At 37.6% G+C, this 22668-nt stretch overlaps 1 protein-coding gene across 3 annotated transcripts in view; it reads right to left on the bottom strand.

Annotated features, from left to right (window-relative positions):
• LOC122632240 overlaps positions 1-22668 on the bottom strand; it is a 151189-nt gene that overhangs the window by 59457 nt on the left and 69064 nt on the right. For all 3 annotated transcript variants that reach the window (XM_043818816.1, XM_043818815.1, XM_043818817.1), the window contains exon 6: positions 11392-11508. In XM_043818816.1, the coding sequence (XP_043674751.1) occupies positions 11392-11508 (117 nt within the window). The remainder of the gene's footprint in view (positions 1-11391; positions 11509-22668) is intronic.

Genomic DNA, 22668 nt, shown 5'->3' with positions numbered 1-22668 from the left:
CTTTCCTTCCTTCTTTCTTTCTTTCTTTCTTTCTTTCTTTCTTTTTTCTTTAACAAGAAGATCCTCCTCACCGAGACACTTCTTCATTATTGTATACCTGGATCTCGATTGTCTAATAGTTACGTTCAATTAAAGAGTCCCGAGTATCCCTTGTACGGTTTTTCAAAGTTTTCTAGTGATCCTAAAGATTTCGCCTTAATTATCGATAACAAGGAATCTCTAACGGTTCTTTCCACTAATGACGGTACCTTCTCGTTGATATGAGTGCTCGAGATCAATTCAGAGGTATCGATTTTCTTCCACTGTGTTATTCTTTTGCCTCTCTCTCTCTCTCTCTTTCTTTCTTTCTTTCTCATTCTGGAATGTTTTGAACGACGGAACGCCACATTTGGGATGTATCTTTGTGGACGTGTCCTGTTTTTTATTGATCCTGACGCGGTCGTGAGTGTGTCATTATTCGTTTCGCTTTGAAAGCTTTTTTACCTTTCAGGAAATAAATCTGTCGCGACTCATTTCAAACTTCACCATGTCTCGGCAACAATCATGCGCGAATATTTTTTCGTCAGTCGCCAAGAAGATTAGAATTTCGTCGATGTTATTATTATAAAAAATATGATTCCAAGGATGTAATAATATTTATCGCGCGTGTAAAAAAAGGAGTGCTAGCGAATTGAAAGTATGTATACGTTCGCTTAGACAGCGACGTAGTCTTTGAACTTGGCTCAAGATTAGCCAGTCAAATTTTGGTTGATTCAAGCAGAATTACCTTTCCGCGGTGCTCGTAAACAGGGTCGCTACTCTATGAAGAGAACGGATTATAATCCCAAAGGAGTGGATTCCCTTTTCCCGGAGCACTTTCAGACGTTCTGACTAAAGTTAAATATGGTCTCTTTTCTCTCTCTCTCTCTCTCTCTTTCTCTCTATCTGTCTCTTACATACTCTCTTTGTGGACGGTCACAAATCTTCTAGACTTTTGAATCTTTTCCGTATCTCGGTAATACGGTGTCGAGAAAAATCTGAAAATCAAAATCTCTTCTCTTCCATCTACTACGAAATCATATGGCTTAGTACTTGCACGGAAATATCTATCTGTCATTGCGTCCTTGATGACTTCATTTTTTTTATTTTATTTCCTTCCTTCGTCTCTCTCTCTCTCTCTCTCTCTCTCTCTCTCTCTCTCTTTCTCTCTTTCTTTCTCTCTACCACCGGCAAAATGGATATATTACGCAACGAAAATAAACCGGAAAAGTGAGAGAACGCAATATATTCGTACGCTCTATTAATATACGGCAAAATTAACCATCGAAGAAATCCACGGTAATATCAGTCAAGTTCGGGGTTAAATGTAACCTTAGCGCAAGCCACATTTATTTTAAGATTGTTGATGAAAGGCGCACCTGAACCAACAGAAGAAGATGAAGTTGGCGATGCAAGAGATACCGCTCTCTCGTTCGTTGCCTCGAAGCAACTTTTGAAATACCCCAGGAGGAATGTATAAATATGCGAGACAAACACGATAGACCAAAGTACGAATGTAGATTGTATATTGGGCATTGAGGCGATTTCTCGTATTCTACTCTTTACCGCGAATGTAGTTTGTCCTTTCAACGAAGATATTCTCCTTTTAGCTATTTTATATATACCTTGTATATATGTGTGTGCGCGCGTGTGTACGTCTATTTCTTTCTTGCTTTTACTATTTCGTTAGTGGAAGAAAAAGAGAGAGAAAAAGGAAATGAGATCGACGAATTTTCAAGTAAAATAGAGGTTTACGTTACATTTTGTTCCGCCTGTTTTGTTTCGTTCAAGTAAAGTAAGATAAGATGTTTCGATGAAAGACCATGAAAGAAAACTTACATCCAATGCTTTTCTATGGATCTATCTATTTTAGAAATAAAAGAGAAAAGAGGCTGTAAGAAATACGGTCTCTACAGTTGAAGGGACTATATAGATTGAGATATTTCGGCGAGTTGCCCTAATCCTTCTTTATTCAGGTGAATAATAGTACAATAAAGATAAAAGCGATCTTTCTTTTTCTCCTATTCATCTCTTTTTCTCTTCTCTTTCAGCGAAATCTCATTGTGAGTGATTAGTTATTAGACAAATAAATTTCCGTAAGGTGTTTAGATAAGGAGTCGAGTTAAATTAAAGGATCTTCTACGTTAGATTTAGTCCCTTGTGACGTTGTTAGAAAGAGAAAGAAATTGCGGTTCTGATCGGGAATAATTTATCAACATAATATATCTCCGAAGGAATCAGTAACGGCAACGTATAATACCGTAGAAAAATTCTCTTTCCTGGTCAGAAACAAAAAAAGGAAAAAAGGAAAAAGAAGGAAAAAAAAAACAGGAAAAAGTAGCAAATCAGAAAAAGAAGAGGAAACTTATTTATTTTCTTTTGTGCGAGATTGTATTCGCGTTCACCGAACCGTAGGAGGATGCTTAAAGTGTTTACAAGCTAGTTGGAAGTTGTATGAAACCGACGATTACCAGACCAGAACGTTATCCTGAGGTGCACACTTGGTATATTCGTGCGTCTTCCAGGAACGCAGTGCACTGGAGTTATACTCTCTTGAGAAATGGAAACGGATTTCCGTGCATTTCGTTGGTCTCAAGGTTTATAAGGAAAACTTCCTCGGTTGTTAACATAACAATAATGGCTGACAATGTTGTCGATTAATGAAAGTAATGGGAATCATCGAGATCGAGAAAAGTTCTTTAAAGAAGTTCTAGAGAAGTTAGATTAGAGAGATTCGTTGAAAAATAATAATTAAATATAGTTATCTTTTTCTTGTTTTTATTTCTCTTCTTGGATTTTTTTTTTTTTTTTTTTTTTTTAAGAGAAAATCGATCGCGCTATGTGAGAGATGAAAAAGAAAAGAGAGGGAGAGAGAGAGAGAGAACGATAAGAATCATGGTTAGTCATACGTCCTTTGAAGAGAAGCGATAAGCAGCATTACGAGGTGGTAAAGATGAACTAGCCAGCGACATAGGAGAGTGGAAGTTTGATCTAGGATATTTGCGGCTAGCGTTATATTTGTTCGTCGCCCGTATACCTTCATCGTTCAGTGGTATACGAACGAACGAACGAACGAACGAACGAACGAACGAAGGAAGGAAGGAACGAACGAACGAACCAACGAACGAACGAACGAACGAACGAACCAACGAGCAAGCGATCGACCGCGTACGCTTGCTATATCGCACGTTCTCGTTTATTAGTTCGTCGAGTATCGAAATGTGCCGTTGATTTGGAAGACCGAACCTGGCCAGCAGAAAGATCAAATATCTGCCGAGCAAACTTTCGGAATCGTCATGAATAACACAGTGTCGCTGATGAAGTTTACTTAGAAGGGCTTCGTTAATCCATCTATCTTACCTCAAAAGCACGTTTAACAACTAGACGAATGTGTAATATTTTAGTTGCATATTTCTCATTTTTAATTCCGATAAATCGATCTTGCATTAATCACATTTACTTCCCTCTCTTTTTTTCGTTTTATTCTTTTTTTTACGAAAGTTTGCAATAGTTTCCTCGATAAAATATTTTTTCAACGTAAGACCGGTTCTATCAAAGATTTCTACGGTTCGTTAATCCGACCAGTTTCTCTCTCTCTTTCTATCTATCTATCTTTTATTATTCTTACCTTCGCAAATATCGAACGAGATTTGCATATCGCGAGAGAAACAGGTATGGTCCTGGAATTCGATTCGTCTTTGATACCGTCGACTCGGCCGATTACGCGTGACAAATGGATAACGTCGGGTTGTAATCTGAATTCTGAGTTCTACCTTTGGCGAATGGAAATAGAAAATTTCTGGTTCGAATCTTTACGGGAAAATTTACCCGAAGTATTGCTTGAAAAATATGGAAAATCAATTCAATTTTTATCAGCTACGGTGTTTATTGTGTTCTAAGCAGAACGTGGTAGAGTTCATCGAACAATTTTCAAGGGACCTTTAGGAACACACATAAATCTAAAAGTAAAGGAATAGCAGTAGTCATTAATGATGTTCTTTCCTTGCGACAAAAACAGAACCATCATGATGGGTTGGTAACGATGCTAGTAACGTGTGTCGTTAACATTAGCACTATAGTCTCGTAATTTGCACACTCTACATCCACTTTTGTTCCTTCCGCCTCTTTCGTCGTTCTCTCTCTCTCTCTCTCTCTCTCTCTCTCTCTCTCTCTCTCTCTTTCTCTCTTTCTTTCTGTCTCTGTCTTTCATCCTCTTTAACGATCTCCTCTTCTCTTTTCCGTACATAGCCTTACGTAGCGCGAAGCCGGAGAAGCGTAGGTGCCATTACGAAATGGCAACGAGTAATTTTCGCAATGAAGTGTTGAGCTACATCGTTCTTCGCTTTCCTAATGCAGGCACTTTAGAGAGCGAGGACGATATTATGCTGGCCCGCTCGTGGAATCATCATCAAACGAAGGAACATCTCCCTTCCGTTTTGTACATACCAAATTTCTACGATCCGCTAATGTAACAAGTCTAACCTTGAACTTGTGATTATCGATATTGCGAGCAAACGAACTTGTTAAATGCCATTAATCGTGTCAAAATCGAGAAAAGGATGAGTCCCGGAGCAAATTCACATTTATTTTCCTGACGTAATAGAACAGTTACGAAGGATATCATATTTTAAAGTCTCCCCTTTTTCGTACTTTCTTGAAATCGGTGACTGAAAAAGGGGGAGAGGAGCATTAGCTCGCGATAGACCTTAGAAAAGTCCTCCGTAAATCGCGGCTATCGCGGAATCCATTTTTCCTAGATCACTGACTTATCCTAATGGGTTGATAAAATATTCAGAAGACGACGGCGAATAAATTTCGGTTGAGGCGCGGAACGAAACGCGTTCCACGTTGTACTCGACTTTAGTAATATACCCCAGGGTACTCATCTTCTTGAGCACGGTATAGCGTACATAGAATTCGAAGCCGATATTGCACGGCTTATCTTAGGGAGAATATACTCCTTCTTGTGTCCTCGACTTAGTTCGCTTTCTCCCTGTCTTTGGACGATGAGCTTGGTTATCCCAAGAGAATTCTGACGGAAAATTATCTCGAAAAATGTATCTTCAAGTTTTCTCAAGAGAGAAAAGGAGAGAGAGAGAGAGAGAGAGAGAGAGAGAGAGAGAGAGAGAAAGAGATGGGCCCCTTAACTCGAACGGGAAACAGAGATTGTTGGACTTATATTCTAACCTCTTACTATTCTCTATATATTCTTTATTTTTTTCTTGTTTGCCAAGATACGAACGATTATATCTGCCAGGATATATCGCTTTTATGTGTAATCTGTAAATCGATATTGCGGAATATGGGATAAGAGGCTCTAATTGGTCTTCGTGATTAAACTGGATCGTCGATCGTCAATCTGATAATTTACAGGAGCTTGCGTCCGATGAGATATAACGTATGTATATATACTTGGCTTAGCTATAAAGAGGATATAAATTATATATGAAACGCTTTTGTTCGTGTTGACCTCTTGCGAATGAAAATAACAGCGAGATAAAACTTTCATTTCGATCGAAAGTTTATCGGATATCATCGTTCTAAATATGTTCTTATAGGTGCACTTATTTGCATGCGTTAAAGTAAATGCATATATACATTACACACACACATACACACTTACTTATCTATTTTTAACAGAAATATTTTCGTGTCGCAGTCGATTTTTCAGGAAGCGTGAAATTATAAAATGCAAATGCAAATACGTCGAAGAAACAGGAATATTGGGCTTCTCCTAGGTAACAGATTGAGATATCTACTTTCTAGATTTTACTAGGAATTTTGTTACACGCGAGACCATTTTACGAGTCGACTTGCAGTATATCTTTCCCATTTCGAGCCAGGTTTCCCTTCCTTTCTTATTTCTTTCGCGATTGAGGATCGACAGGAATGCAAACGCAGCAGGACCCGCATCCACCCAATCAACGAACGACCGCCCTTCCCCCATCACTCCCATTTCCACAGTCAAAAGGAAAAAGGAAGGGAAAATCGAAAAAAAGGAAGGCAGATGAAGTAGAAGAAGATGCTGTGGGATTACGTGCAAAACCGAAATTGTGATTTGACGGATTTCTTCGGCAGTCTGTCTGTCTCTTTCTCTTTCTCTTTCTCTTTCTCTCTCTTTCTGTTTCTCTGTCTGTCTGTCTCTTCTCAACCTTCGCTTCTTTTTCCATCAGGATGTTTCAATTTTTCCTTTTTCTCGCGACGCCCGCATCGGTGCCGCGACAGACTTCTTACGCTTCGAATATCCTATGTTGAACGTGTCATTCCTATCTTCTCCGAGAGATATATACTCCGACTTCTCTTTCTTTATTCTACATCTTCCGTAAGTGACATCGTTTTACCTTCGTGTTCAGACCTCTTTCCTTGATATTTGTTTTCTCGAAAATTGTTTCGCGAGGTATAGAGATACGATATTATATATATATATATATATATATGTGTGTGTGTGTGTGTGTGTACAGTATGTATGTATATAGTTATAGGTAAGCGGAGAAAGAAATTCTCTAGGCGATACGAAAGGTGATACGAAAAAGTCGACGAAGCGAAGAATACGCGATGAGAAAAAAAAGAAAGGAGTCACGGATTTACTGCTTTTTGATTCGTTTAATGGACCGTTTAATACACGTCCGATCCAGAAGTATCTCGCTTTTGTCGAATTATCGATCTTATTAGCGAAGTGCAAAGTTCGAAAAGTTCACTCTGGCTTATGGTCACACGAAACGAACGAAGAGAGACATAGAGAGAAAGAGAGAGAAAGAGAGAGAGAGCAAGACAGCAAGTAAGATAGAGAGAGCAAGACAGCAAACAAGATAGAGAGAGAGAGAGAGAGAGAGAGAGAGAGAGAGAGAGTGAAAGAGACGAACTTTAAAATCGTTTCCCTCTTGCAAAGGTCGAAAACTCGGCCTTTCCCTCGACACTCACTGAACTAAATTAGGCCGAGGTTTCCCAGTTTAGCATCTTCGCGAGAGCAAACAGCGACTTGGAGGAACTTCGAGTAAACGTAGTTTCTTCTCTGAGAGGAAACTGACTTTCGTCCATTGAATTTACTAGGAGAGCATGTATTTGTTGTATCTATGTATATATGAATTTATCTAAATCGATCCTCGAGCTAAAGTAAAGTTAGCGTGAGAACAAGAATAATAAGAAATTTCATCCGGTTGAGCTATCATGTATACGTCTCGTTTATATCATATACCTCTGCTGTCATTTATCTTTTATTGTTTGTTAAACATTCTTTTCTTGGTTACTTGTAATCGATACGAAAGAAAATGATGGAAGTGTACGAGAGAGAGAGAGAGAGAGAGAGAGAGAGAGAGAGAGAGAGAGAGAGAGAGAGAGAGAGAGAGAGAGAGAGAGAGTGAAAGAAAGGACGTCTCCATCGTACGATGTCATTTATAAATTATTTCCAATAGTTGGGATCCATTTATCAAACAAGCAAATAATACGAGCGTACGTTATTAATTGTTAGAAAAAGCTATTAATATACATCACTTTAAATTAATAAGAACGTTTGTTTATTTAACGTCAGTCTTGTCGTTTCGTACAACAAATTATATTCCGATCTATACGGATAGCCTTTTTTTATGTATACAATTCTAATATTTTACTATTTTATTCATTCGTTCGAAATAGATGAAAAATGTTGTTGAACGAATTGTTAGCGAAAAATTGAGATTATACACCGGCCTGACGAATCCATCGAAATGAACAACATACGTACTACGTTGCGCAACGTCGACGAGGGATTTCAGTAATTCTAGTGCGTCATCAACGATCACTTCTCGTTGATGCTCGTACGCTTGTCAAGCCGTTGAAAAAATAGGTATATTGATCGAGAACGCACGATTTATTTTATAATCCCTGATATAGAAAAGTTCGACGATGATGTTTTTTTTCTCTCTCTCTCTCTCTTTTTTTTCTTTTTTTTCTTTCTCGCTATGAATATTCGTCCTTTTACGATGAACGTCATTTCACGAAAGAAATTTTCCTCTTTTTTCGTTGATTTGATCAATACATTGGTAGAATAAAAATGATTATACAGAATTTGATAACCGGTTGTATATAACTCATAATTGACTTGCAAAGTCAGCCTGGTTATCGGGGGGATACATATGGGGCTTGAAAAAGTATCGACGCGACGGAGTAGGTTGGTAATAAAAAAACGGATTCCAGTTTCGAATTTTGCGACGATTAGTCACGATAAATTGCTACGATACTGTTTCCGTTATCTTCCAACTTTTCCAGTTTAATGATCCAAAGCCGGCCCATATCCTCTATGGGCAATGGCCGTACTTTAAAAACTGCATTATGTGACGGATGGAAACGTAACACGAAAACTTTCTTATCCGTATTCCGTGTTGCGTACTATCTTATTGAATAATTCAATCGGTTTCAATGTTTTGTCGGTATGTAAAGGAAAGCCATGTATGTGATATACGAAGAGTAAGTTGCACAATCCGATTATAATTTCACGCGAATTTTCCTCGTTCGTATCGATTCGAGTTTGTTCTCTCTTTCTGCCTTTCCAATTTAACGTTTCGGCTTATCGTTTTATTGCCTTTTTTTGCTCTCCTCCCATTCCCCTACTCTCTATCTCTTCCCCCTCCCTTCTCCCACCGTATCCTGCCGACGAACAAAATCTCTGACTCTCAATTTTGCGATTTACAGAAAACCCAGGATTTGAATCCTTTCATCCTTTCGTTAGTTTTCACATATTTTCGATCGGTCGATGTCGAACAAATGCCTCCAAATATATTCCATATAATTATATTATATTTATATATTTTTTAGCAAGAAGATAGCTCAAAACATTCGATGATTTATTGTAATTTATACAGACGTTTGGTTTGCCCACTTGGTGGGCCCATAGGTTTCTGTTTTGCAATAATCTTCCGGTCTGCTTTGATAATTAGTAGCACACACAAGTTGATAGGCATTAGTCGATAATCGTATTTCAAACGGTTGTCCAATAGTCGAACGACGAAATTAAAATCCAATCCGTCCGGGTCGGCTCGATCGGGTCGATCGGCTTGATCGTCCTGATAGTTAACGATCGCGATATAATCTACGAAATCTAATTTCACCAGGAAATTGATAGACGCGGTCGTTTGTGCGTGCAACCTAGTACGCGACATACACTCTCGACTACAAACTCGACGAACATAAATATCCAATCAAACTGATTATTTATTTCAATTATGTTATATTTCCCATGTTAAAGGAAATAATTTCAGTCTTGCGTTTGGCGAAATTAAAATATATACATGCTCGTTCGTCGTGTTTTCCATTTTGTTCTACGTTAATATTGTTATAAATTCGTTGTTTCGAAAGAAATGAAAAGCGATTGTTCGAGTGGAAATTTCTATAAATTATATTGAATTGAAAATATAATCAAAGTATAGTTAGATTTTACTTTACAATACGATAGGTAGAAAATGCCGCTTTTGAAAGGGATTTTCAGGTTGGCCACGTTTGTTTCGGAGGAACAACCATGAAACGTCTAGAACAAACGTTCGTTCGGACAAAATTGAGTTATCGCTTTCCGACCTGTAACTTCCGTCTGTTTTGAATCGCTAACTAGACCGGGTCCGTTTTCGAGATGCCCGAGTAGTCGTCTGGCATGAAGACGCGCAAGGAAATAATAGATGTTTTATGTATGCAGCCAGGTTGTACGGTAACGATACGGATATAAATATTTAATGAGAGAATCGTAGTAACAAAATGTGATACCTTGGGTAAGAAGATCCTTCTCTTGATTATCTCTGCTCCCTTCAAAATTCAATTAAGAAATTTAAATAAAGAACAACGTGTATTTTATATTTTATTTGTCTGATTGAAAAGTATTCTCTTTTATTTGTTTCTTCTTTGTCCCAGTTAATTTTTTTCTGTGAGTTTTTCTTTTTTTCTTTCTTTTTTACTTATTCATTTATTTTTTTTTTTCTGACTACAGCAATATTCGCCATTCAATGATTCTAATTTTTTTGTCTTTGTTTACAAACCGAAGAAAAAGATCGTCCATTAGTTAAACTCGCGTGCCCGTAAGATCGGAAATACAATCGACAATAATCCTCATTGAAGCTCGGAGACAGCGATCTAATTTCCAGAGAACGTTTTCTCTCCGTTGTGACGGCAGCGCACGCGCGTGTATCGATGAATGTTTACTTTACCTTCGGAGGTAAATTAATTTATATGCAAATTAAGGTTCACAGAGTGGCGAGACGCATTGCGTTACAAGGGTCCGAATGATAGAAGCAATTAGTTACATAATTGGTATTTGAAAGGACAAGTATCGTGCACGTACTTTCAATGGGCCCTCTCATTAGCACCGTGAAAAAACATTTTTAATTTTATTCGTAACTCCCGACGAATTAGGATTAGGTAAGTTTTAATTTTTCTTCTTTTTTTTCTCTTTCTTTTCTTTTTTTTTCTTTTACTCCTTCTGCAAGTAGTGGTGGAGCTACAGGAAAAGTAATATTCTTTATTTAACTCTAACGAATGACTTATCGACGTTTCTACACTTAGTTTCAATGGATCTGATAAGAAGAGTCAGGGTAGCGAGAAGCACTTAACTTGGAACGTGACTCTATTTCTTAATGGGCTTGAAATTCTATCTCTTTTTCTTTGTCAGCCAATCTATCCTCCCTCAACATTAGATCTAAGAACGGCCTATATGGCAAGGGTTATCTCTTCATAAAGCTGAGATTATTATGATGGATTTGACGAAAAATTCTATTCCCTTCTTCTTTATTTTATTTTATTTTTTTTTCAATTAATAAACATCAACAACGATATACGTCTTCATGCTACGTTCGATGAGAAATGAGTTATTTTTAAACTCGTTGAGGAATATTTAACATGATTCAGACGGATATAAATTTTTTTTTTTTTAATAAATATCGAACGTAATTTATATAGACGACAAAGGGATCGTCGAATTTTTTTCATTGGGAAACAGTAAATGTTTGCGCTCGTAGAATGTATTTTACATTAATGTTCCTGCTCGACGACATCGATTAATACCAATTAGGAGGGCTGCTCCTTTAACTCTATTTCCATTCCTACTAATCACACTGGATCCATTTAGGAGCTGAGGGAAGAGCACGAGAGCTAGCGAGAGAAATAGAAAGAGAGAGAGAGAGAGAGAGAGAGAGAGAGAGATGAAATGAAAAGCGGCTCGTACGAGAATCAAGAATGGTCGAGTTGGCGAGTTAGCGAGACAGCGAACGGTCTACGTTGAAATACTGGAAACGCGACAATACAGGGTTGAAGCTAAAAGGTGTACCAGAGCGGCAAATATAGATAGATACGTATGTGTCTGTCTCTAAATACAGACGTATCTACGTACGTGTATGCGCGTGTGTGTGTGTTACTCACTGCATGTGAAGGGTCGCGACCGGCTTGTCGGAAAAGAGGACGACCGGTCGGTCGAATCGTTTGTTGCGACCGCAGACTCGAGCTCCACCCTCGAATTGAAGCCAGCCACCCTGGCACCTGCAACAAAAAGGCGATTCTCTCTGTAACCAGCCATTACTCTCGGAAAAAAAATGTAACCTCTTCGGCTACCATTTACTAATTAATTTCGTAGGATCATCGGATCTCGTAGATTTTCATTTTAACTTTTACAAGAAGTTTCTTTCTCGTGAAATGAAATTGTGTGTTTAATATCCACCGACAATATTTTCTTTTACGTGTGCATTTTCGATATTTCTTTATCTCTTTCGAAATAAGAATGAAATTAAGTATTTAATCATATACTAATCCTCCTTTAACCTTCCCATCATGCCATTATACCTCGCGTGCGTCCGATTAATAATTTAGATCGAATCGGTAAAGGAGGAAAGCTTTGAGAGAAGCTTCTGGGAAAAGGTTAATTAATGCAAAAACGTTGCTTCGCGTTTTAAAAGCGATGAATTAAACAACGTACTATCGATTATCGCGGAGTTCCAAACGCGCATACTGCTGTTGTGTTAAGCTCCTAAAGAATGAATATGGTTGCAAGCATATTCTATTGGCCATATTTATAAAATCTTCGTTGGACGAATCATATCAATAATAACCTCGTATTATCTCTCGTATACTCTCTCTTTCTCTCTCTCTCCCTCCCTCTCTCTCTCTCTCTCTCTCTCTCTCTCTCTCTCTCTCTCTTTATATCCTTCTCTATCTCTCTTTTTTTTTGCTTAGTAATTCTGCTTTTACTATCACCATTATTACCGGCACCACTATTACAACGAAATCTCGTTTCAATAAGACACGAAGGGTTAGAATTTAAAGTGCGATATTACGTTCGCCAACACTACTACTATAGCTGGGATCACTATGATCGTTATGTAAGGGTACTAAAATAAACGACGTCCCGTATATCCTGAACGGAGAAGAAATTTCATAGTCCCCTCTTTGGGCGCCATTTTGAAAAGAGGTTACTCGGTTAATTGTCCGACGATCTGCCCGGTGAAAAGTCGTTATTACGGGTAACGTTTTCTGTGTGGAAGTGCAAGGAAAATTTTGTGTTAGGATGCATGTACTCTCTCTCTCTCTCTCTCTCTCTCTCTCTCTCTCTCTCTCTCTCTCTTTGCTTATGGGAGGAAAACGATTATCGACGAGGGTTAGAACCGAAATTGCTTCTTCGTTTACGCTGAACCAACTTCAAAGGACTTGTTTTGCTATAGCATGGAAAAGGGAAAAGGGAATGATGGTGAACTGTGTTAAACGAGAAAGAGAAAGAGAGAGAGAGAGAGAGAGAGAGAGAGAGAGAGAGAATGATAGAGGGTGCAAGAGAATGATAGAAGATGGAAAGGAAAATGATACAGAGGGGAAGAGAATGGTGATAGGTATTTCGAAAGTGCGGTAACACGAGTCGGTAATACGCAACGGGGGAATCATACTGATTCAATCAGTTCCGTCGTCTCGCTTTTGCTCTTCCAAAAGGGAAATACCGAAACGTTCCATAACACGCTTCGCCGATTATTATCCGTCAAGATTTCGTGAAATATCGCGCCGGAAACTACCCTCCTTCCAATTTGGAGAAAGCCAAGCTCGACCCCATGTCACGCGAAATCGAGGTTGTCTTTTAACCTCTAATCAGTATACCGGAGACATATACGATTGCTTTTAAGGAAATCCTGTTCTCGGTATTCTTATTTCAACGTTACTCACCTTATTTCCATTCACCAAATAGAAATTTATTTGACCGATCGAAAACGTCGACGATTCTCGTCGTAGTTACTTTACACTTTAATAAAGATCTTTCGTGATTTCGCGATAAGGATTCTTTTCTTTAATGGGATTTGATTCCTTGAAGAACGTGTCGCGAAAGCAAACGTCCTTGTCCCCTCCCCTTTTCTCTTTTTCTTTCTGTTCGTGACCCAATTTAATTCTCTTCTTGTTCGTCGATGGAGAAAAAAAAAGAAACAAAGTAAGGAAAAAGAAAGGATAAGAAAAAAGAGAGAGAGAGAGAGAGAGAGAGAGAGAGAGAGAGAGAAAGAAAGAAAGAAAATCGATTTTAAAAGGACGAATATAATGGGCGGATATGTATATTTAAATTCTACGTTAAGCTACGTACGAAAGGTTCGACTTGAAAAGGCACCTATATCGTCTTCAATAGCCCAGTTTGACTTTATATCAATTTTTCTCGAGGCTATCCTATGAAAACCGAGCGGTAACTCGGTGGTTGTTTTTATTTCATTACTTACGCTCTCCCTTCGGTGCAAAGTGACAAAGAAATTCCACAATTATTATTTTCTTAATCTCTTCTTCTCCCGGTGACAAAAAGAAAGATTAACATTATATAATGCATTTTCTATTGGCGACGGAACAATCCAATGCTGGATTATAAAGCTGAGACTATTATGGAAATAAATTCTTTTGAAGTTTTGACGATTTTCTTTCTTTCTCTTTCTTTTTCTTTTTCTTTCTCTTTTTCCTCTCTCTCCCTCTCTCTGTTTCTTTCATTTTGTTTTTTTTTTGGACATGCAACAACTGGTATCCTTAAGTTACGGATAAAAATTTTTCATGAAGAAATAAAAATGGACAATTATGAAAAGAAAGTATAACGAGAGAGAAAGAGAGAAAGAGAGAGAGAGAGAAAAAGAGAGAAAAAAGATGGAAAGATAGAGAGTACGGAAGCCAACGTTATCTGCATTCGAATGAATGCTTAAATTACGTGCATAATTCATCGTCCATTTGTTGAACAGGATTCAAGGATTCGCCGAACTTTTATATTGACTCTAAAAGTAACTTCCTACCGGCCAACGAGTATTATTATTTTTTTTTTCCTACTACGGTGATGCCTACGAGGAAGTAAAATTTTTTTCTTCTCTTCGAATGAATGCCTCGAAGCGAACATCCTACAAAATCGTGAGCATTTTAAAGAACTCTGTGCAATTACTAGTGCTCGTTCGACGTTATAACCCTTGTACGGGTTCTCCTTGTTATTAGCGAAATATCGAATTTTAAATCTTATCGAGGTTTTTACGCTTGGCTTACTACGTTGTACATGACAGGAGCCATCGTAATTGGAATCGATGCATAGATCCTGTATATGTATGTATGTATGTATGTATATGTGTGTGTATGCAAGCGCGCGCGAGAGAGAGAGAGAGAGAGAGAGAGAGAACTTGATAGGCTCGCTTGATTTGACTACGGATTCTCCTCCGTTCTGGGTCGCGTAGTAACATCAATAACGTTAATTAACATATCAACGAGACAATCCCAGAAACGCGTTTGCTCGAGCAATGCCTTTACCCATTCTGGAGAGGTTCCCCTTTACCTGAGCTAGGCTCATTCGAATCTTGATATTATCCAGCATACAGTAACACTTGCCTTCCATTGTTACGCGTAAGCTCGGATACGTCGTCGTGTCATAGTTCAACCGTTCTATCGGACGTACCGCTTTTGAATTAATTGCTTGGCTTGCTTTCGATAAATTGCCGATTCTCCAGAGATCTTTGTCCTTTCCGAACGAATCCGGCAATTTCCATTGCCTCCAGCATTTTTCTCTCTTTCTCTCTATATCTCTCTCTATTTTTCTATTTCTCTTTCTCTCTTGCACTTTTTACCTTTCTCTCTTCGCTTCTCTTTCGGTCAGCACACCGATAAAACACTTGTTTTCGGTGCTATCGTATATTCGACCCCGAGAAGAATGAAAACCTATTTTCCTATCTTCGAAACTTCAGTTTTTTTTTTAAAGGATTTATGACATGTCCTACGAGCTAAAATACATCTTCCTTACGACATTTCCTTTTGGGATTCTCTTAATTCTGAATTAATGTTACGGAAATCTCCATGTTCTTTCTTCCTTTCTTCCTTCCTTCCCTTCTTCTTGTTTCGTCTTCTCTTTTTTGTCTTATATTTACGTCTATTCATTCATTTTTATTTTCACGAACACGTCGAAGTAGAGCGTAGTTTGAGAAACAGAGGGGTGTGTTTGTTCGGAAAAAGAGTAAAAGTTATTAGTCTTTCGCGACGTTTACACGATATATCGATACTGACGCGATACGCTCCGTTTTCAGTGCATTTGGCGTCTGGTATCGAACCGTAAAAGCGCGAATCAGCCTTTCTCACTTTTTCTCCTTCGTTGGCAGTCGGATACACGTGAAAAAGAAGAACTTGGACGCGGAGCATGGTCCGTAGAGAATCGGCGAAGGATCCCCAGGAAATTGGATGCTTTTATTTCGCCCGATTTTCCCAGATGCAACGGCTGGTATTCTAACCTTTTGCTTTTCCTTTCTTTCGTTCTTTATCTATCTCCCTTTCTCCTCGTTTTCTTTCTCTTTCGCCCATAAGATGAACTTAACCCATGACCAAAAGATCGATTCGATTTCTCTACGGAGCACTAGCGGTATTTCTATTCCCGTAGTACGACCGTTTGCTAGAATTTATTAAGCTACGAAACAGACCTTTGCACCACAAATGGCGAAAATTCATCGCGTTCTCTACCAAGGTAATAATAATAGTTCGAGATCTTCCTTTTTCATCTTCTTCTTCTTCTTCTTCTTTTTCTTCTTCTATTTCTTCTTGCTTGGAATGATGTAAAAATCAAAAATTCCATGCAATTCCACGATCGACGTCCTTTAGTATGTATGCAGAAACCAACAGATTCCTTTTCGAGAGGGAAAGAGAAAAGTTTTTGAGATTGGTAATTACGTTCTTATTCTAACTTCGAGATCCTCATTCTACTAAACTGAAAGCTTCGTTTCGCCTCGACGAGTTACTAAACGTTTCCCTTTCTCTTTTGATATTCCTTGTTTCGTAGACTTCGTAGCAGAGTTATCTTATAACATAGAATAAAATTCTATTCGAACGTTTTTCTAGATTATTGGGTAGTTAAAAAACGTGGTTTATTTCGAAAGTATTCGAAGAGAGTAGATTGCGAAAATGAGTGGTGGTGAGTGAGCGAGCGAAAAAGAAAGTAGAGACAGCGTAATGTGAAATGCGACGACGTAGTCGCTCCGAGTCCCCATTGTTTTCTTCACGAAGTGTTCCACGAGAAAATTTCGTAAACGTCTGTTATCTTGATAGCTCGTCGTCTAAGAAATAACGATGTTTTTCATCTTGTCTGACGGGTAAATGTACGCGTTTATTAAAAAGAATCACGAGTAGAGGAAAAAGGTATTTTCTTCAAAATATTGCTTTTCTTTTTTAAACAACAGACTAAAATGCTAATTAACAATTGTATTAAATAATTCCATTATTCGAAAGCATACGGCGAAGTTACTGATTAATAAATCACAAAGGAATGACTCGACTTTCTCAATTTGTAAAACAATGAAGATCACGTTTCGATGGTATAATCTTATTTTTCTCTCGTTCTCTCTCTCTCTCTCTCTTTCTCTTCCTTTCTCTTTTTTATACTTTCTATTTTCTTGGTTTGATTTATCAAGTACATATCTTCGCAATAAAATACTTTTCTTAAATTGATCTAAAGATTGCTCTCGCTATAATAAATTCGCTTTAATTCGATTTCATTTTCTCAAGAAATTCATTCTTTCTCTCTCTTTCTCTGGCTATTTAAAAATACAATATACCAGTGCTATTTGGTGTTTTGTCTTGAAATATTTTATTCGCGGCACAACTTTCGAGTTTAAAACGAATTTGCAATTTGATCGCACATGTTCCTGCGATTTCGATGCAAACGTGTAGTACTTGAGCGTACTTATGCAGTCAAACGCGCTTGCGCAGTGAGATTACGCACGTTTATTTATCTCCAACGTTCGACTAAAATTCCGGTAAAGTAAGCAATGAGAGGGTTTCTTCGAGGTAATGGCACCCGATGTCAGTCAGTCAACCGGAAATCGCTTACCGCACCCACGCCGTCTCATATTTTACGTTTCCTCTCTTATTTCCCAGTTTCACCCCTCAACTTTCATCTCTCTCTCTCTCTCTCTCTCTCCTTCTCCCTCTCTCTTTTCCTCAATCTCGCGATTTTGCCCCTTTTCTACCACTTCTTTGCTTTTCCTCTAGCTTCTCAGCCGTCGCTATCCCCTCCCTTTTCTCCCTTCATCCCCATTTTCTACTTCCTTCCTTCGTCCTTCTCGCGATGCGACGTCCTGGAACGGAGTTATACTGCAAATCAATTTACCGAGGGCATTCAGACGGAATGGCGCTGAGAGCAGATTATAAATTTAAATGTAAACGGACATAGGAACGTCCTGGAGGAATGGGTAGAACTTGAGGAAAAGGACGAACAACGTTAGAGGCTAGTTGTCTCTTTCTCTCTCTCTCTCTCTCTCTCTCTCTCTCTCTCTTTGGATTTCGTTTGCAGGTTGGAGGATTCAAAGAGAGAGAATTGTCTTGATGGATCTTCTAGACGACGACATCACGACGAAAAGACGTAGCGTGTAAACGCAAACGTCTTTTCATTTTTAATGTCGTTACAGAAATTACAAAACTAATGAAGAATTAGTTCACTCCTAAGATCCTCCTTCCGAAGAAATATTTTTATTTCCTTCAGTTTCTCCTTTACAATCACGATTCACAAATTAATTATGCCAACTCGATTGTTCGACGTTTCAATTAATACGTGAAAAAATTTAATATCGCTAATACGTTCGAAGCGAATATTGGAATATTTTTGAAATGAAAAAAGAGATTACGTACACATATATGTATATCTCGCTGAGGATGTGCCATCGAAGCTAGGAGTATACTCGATTAGATACTGTCCAAAAACAAATATATCGAACGTTACTGTGGACATTCACAGAGGGATATCTGCGCGAGTCAAAGGTGGTTCAAAAGTTGATCCGCGGCATGTTTTGTATACCAATATGTAATATATATTTACATACGTATACGTATGAAAGATATAGAAGGAGTGAACAGGAGAGAGATAGATATAAACATTTGCTTACGTTATGAAATCGATTTCTATATAGACGCATGGTTTATTGTATTTCCTATCTTCTTTCATATTGACTAAACCCATTATATCCTTTCGTTTCTATCAATATAAAGGATAACGAGTATGACAGACAAAAAGTTCAAAAAAATTGATCTTCGAAGTTTCTGTTGAAGACGATGTTTGATTAACGAAAGACAAAGGACGACGAAATTATCGAAATGATTTTTTTTCTCTCTCTCTCTTTCTTTCTTTCTCTCTTGATTTGTCTGTCTGTCTGTCTGTTGGCATGTGTCGATATATTTCATCTCAATTTGCAACGATAAAACGATGCGTCAAAATCTTAGATTTCGTAATCGAAGCGAAGCAGTTTTTTTTTCTTTTTCCTTTCTTTTTTTTATGATGAATTGTTAAGAATCGTGTCAAACTTTCGTACGTGTCTTTGACATCTGACATCCATTTCCTTCCATTTACGACCTTTGGAAATGGAACACGACGTTCGACTTTAAGCGACCATTTTCGTTCGAAATTCTTTTCAGTAAGAGTTGATCGGATTACTCCGTGCGATTCGACCCACCTCTTAACTCGCTTTATTATATTTCGGAGCTCGACTAAGGACGGTCTCAGAAAATATTGTTTTTCATTTTCATCGTACTATAACAGGGATGAAATAATTTTAATATATTTCAGGTTGGCTCTCAAGCACAACAAACGCGTTAGGATGGTCATCTTAACGAGATTGTTTTTGTCAACAATTTACATACGAACATGGATGTGCTTTTCTGCGTCGACTTTTTTCGAAATTTTTTTCCTTCTATTTTTCCTCTTTCTCTCTCTCCCTTTCTCTCTCTGTTCTTGTCTTTTTTCTTTATCAGATGAACATATAATTTTTCATGCGACATTTTTTATGGTGACTACGACTGGAAATGCTGGAGAATCATACAATAATTATTAACACGAGGTGACAACTGTCGAAAAAAGTATGGATTATTTCTCTTTATATAGAACGTCGTTATTATATTAAAAGACGAAAATGAAGAATGAAGAAAGAAGAGAAGAACGTGAAAGAAAGACTAGTCGGAGAGAAAAAGAGAAAAGTATAGAAAGACGAATGAACGGGAGCCGATGCTTGTAAATATGGATGAATAGATAGATATGCAGATTGTTGAATAAAAGGTTAAAACGGAGAAAGAGAGAGAAAGAAAAAAAGAAAAGAGAGGAAAAAAAAGAAAGAAAGAGAGAGAGAGAGAGAGGGTAAGTAAAGAAGAGCGGGAGAAAATGGAGCTGGCGATATGCTCTCGACGTAGGAGAGAATACAGACGGACGGCGTTGAGTTGAATAATTGTACCTCGTCGAGTTTTATTAAAACATCGCTGGCTCGGTGCGCAGAATCGCATGCTCCATGTATATAACCATCGGTGATTTATACCTGTTATTTTGTACCGACACTATGCTCGTTACAGCAGGCAGCTACAAGAGCGGCATGAGAAACGTGGATGAGAGACGGAAAACGATACATACTCGTGGAAAAAGAAAGAAAGAAAGAAAGAAAGAGGGTGAGAGAAAGAGAGAGAGATATATATACAAGGATAATAAGTGTGGTTGGAAGTAGTAGAGGGATAGAAAAACCGGCCTACTTTCTACACTTTATTCTATGGATGCACATTGTTGTACAGTTATGCGCATTGCGTTATATTACAAACACGCTCGACTTAAAATCAAATTTTTAACAACATAAGAACGATTCCGATTTCTCATAGCTCATAGTAAAATATATAGAGCTTCAACCAGCCGTTGAAAATTGCTCTAACGAATGACCCGAATTTCGTTTCGATCGAGTGTCGATCTAATCCGATATCCGTTAATCCAATATCGATCAGTTAAGTAGAAATCGTAGTCCCTATGATGGAATAGGTACGAAAGAGTTACAGAAAACTCTGCCATTTTTGTTTTACACGTTATTGTGTAAGCTTGGTTAACCATGCTCGATTGTTCTCTGGTGAGAGAAAGAGAGAGAGAGAGAATTTCGAATGAATATAACTCTGAATGTACGACGTTTAATCAATGACTTTACGAAATTCCTCTAATGGAAAGTAAAAAGAGTAGGGAAGTAAAAATTTATCAGATTTTTCGATTTTCGATAAAATTTAAGAACCGCAAAATTCACAGCCAGTTATATGAAAAGGAAAAAGAGAAAGAAAGAAAGAAAGAAAAGACATATTTCGTTGGGTGACTGGAGAACGTGTGATCCATTAACTAATTTATTTCCGCTGAGACAAATTTCACTTGGCCACGAAGCATGTAATCAGCGGTGGAGTTGCAACCGTTTCGTCTCGTTTCGTTTCGTTTCGTTTCTACTCGCTTTACCATTTTCTCTCTCACTTTCTCTTTCGTTTGTAAAACTCCTCTCGTAAAAGTCCTCCTTTACCATCACCCTTCGCATCGTTTCCTCACGCACGCGAGCGAGAAGGAGAATGAAAAAGAGAAAAAGAACACACACAGAGAACTCTCGAACTCAGACGGTACTGTCGTAATACAGAAAGTTGGGGAATTGGATTTGAAGTTTTGCGAAAACGCGACACGGGGATCTACAACGATACCAGAAAAGATGGAGAGGAACGTGAAAGTGTATTGTGAAAGATAGTCTACGTATATACGTTTAGAGAGTCGAAAATAATGATGCGGTCAAGCAACGTTATTTCGTTTGTTAATTATTCGATTTGTTCCATGTCTGTATAAGAACGGAAATACGATCGTATTTCACTGAAGATAGTATTGCACTGTCGATACCTAACTACATTAAAACGATCGATCGATTTTAACAAATTTCTTTATTATCGATATGTATAGATGAAAAAACACGATATATTCATTAGAAAAATAAATGGCATCGTGTTTTCTTAGATCCTTTTTCTTCCCCCCATTGAATTTTACCGATGGAATATCTCGAATATCCTTTCTGTATTAATTTCATAAATAATACAGCCGATAGTATCGTTCTTTCACAGTTGTTATTTATCAAACTAAGCCGTTTTACATTGGAAACATGGAAATTTGTGCTAATATTGGATTCTGTGAATAGCACGGGCGAAATGGTTACTAATCTAAGAGAACGGTGTTCTCAGTTTCCACCGAAAAACAAAGCTAGGACTAAGAAAATATTTGACTATACTTGAACTCATAACTTTTCCATTTCGACTCTGCCTAAGTTTTTATGCAAATGAATTAATGCAAATTACGAGTTGAGTAATATAAACGTTGAAATTATGATTATACACATATACACAACATGCACACACACACACACATATTAATTTTAAACGAGAGGAAACTTTCGTTCTTTATTTTTATTCTTATTACTTAAGTGTAAATTCGTTAATCGTAATTATACTCTCTCTCTCTCTCTCTCTCTCTCTCTCTCTCTCTCTCTCTCTCTCTCTCTCTCTTTTTCTCTCTCTTTGAGGGAATTAGCGCATGAAGCGAAACGTCAAAGAATCTTCCAACTATGCATTTGACTAATTACGACTAACTTAGTTGATGTCAATGCAATAGCAGGCATTATTATAAGTAAATGTAAGAGAAATTTACACGGACGAAGAGTGATACACAAAATTTATTTGTATCAAACTTCTTACTATAATATCGTATTAACCTAATATCCTAAAAGGAAAGTGCGTTTTGCTATCTGATCGTTTTAATCTTCACTTTAACATACATTCGAGGGTAATTGAGTATTGATAAGTTACGAAGAAAATTCACTTTTAATTCTTTCTCTATTTGGTCTACTTCTGCGCTTGACGAGTATCTGAGATCTTGAGAGAGTAGGTAGATTTACATTTTTAGGAGAACAACGATATTTCAAGGATCTTCCGTTGTATTCTTCCGTAGATAAATATTCAAACGTCGCTTAAAATGGCACGATAAGATTTTTTGATCTGATTAAACGTTCGTTGTTAAATTTTCATGAAATCGTCCCTAAGAGATAACGAAATTATGCGCTTTTAATACGTTGCGTTTATTTGAACATTTTTCGATAATATTTCGTAAGTTTTATCAATGGAAAATATTAATTGGACTCGAATAAGATAGTCATTGAGTGTTCTTAACAGCTGTTTCGATATAAATCAAATAATATTTGTACGTAGCATTATTAACAAATAGCATTCAATGATGGCTCTATTGTAATTTGTTCGCTAGACTGTGTAATTAACAATGCTAGGACTAATAACTCGCGATCGTTAATTGTGCGTAAACGGTCTGGCATGTTTTCGTGGTTGAATAATCTTACGAAATTATTTTCTGAATTTCTAAACAGA

The sequence above is a fragment of the Vespula pensylvanica genome, chromosome 10 (genome assembly GCF_014466175.1).
Source record: "Vespula pensylvanica isolate Volc-1 chromosome 10, ASM1446617v1, whole genome shotgun sequence".
NCBI lineage: Eukaryota > Metazoa > Arthropoda > Insecta > Hymenoptera > Vespidae > Vespula > Vespula pensylvanica.
Note: the sequence above shows the minus strand (reverse complement) of the source record. Positions and strands in the feature narration are given on the sequence as shown.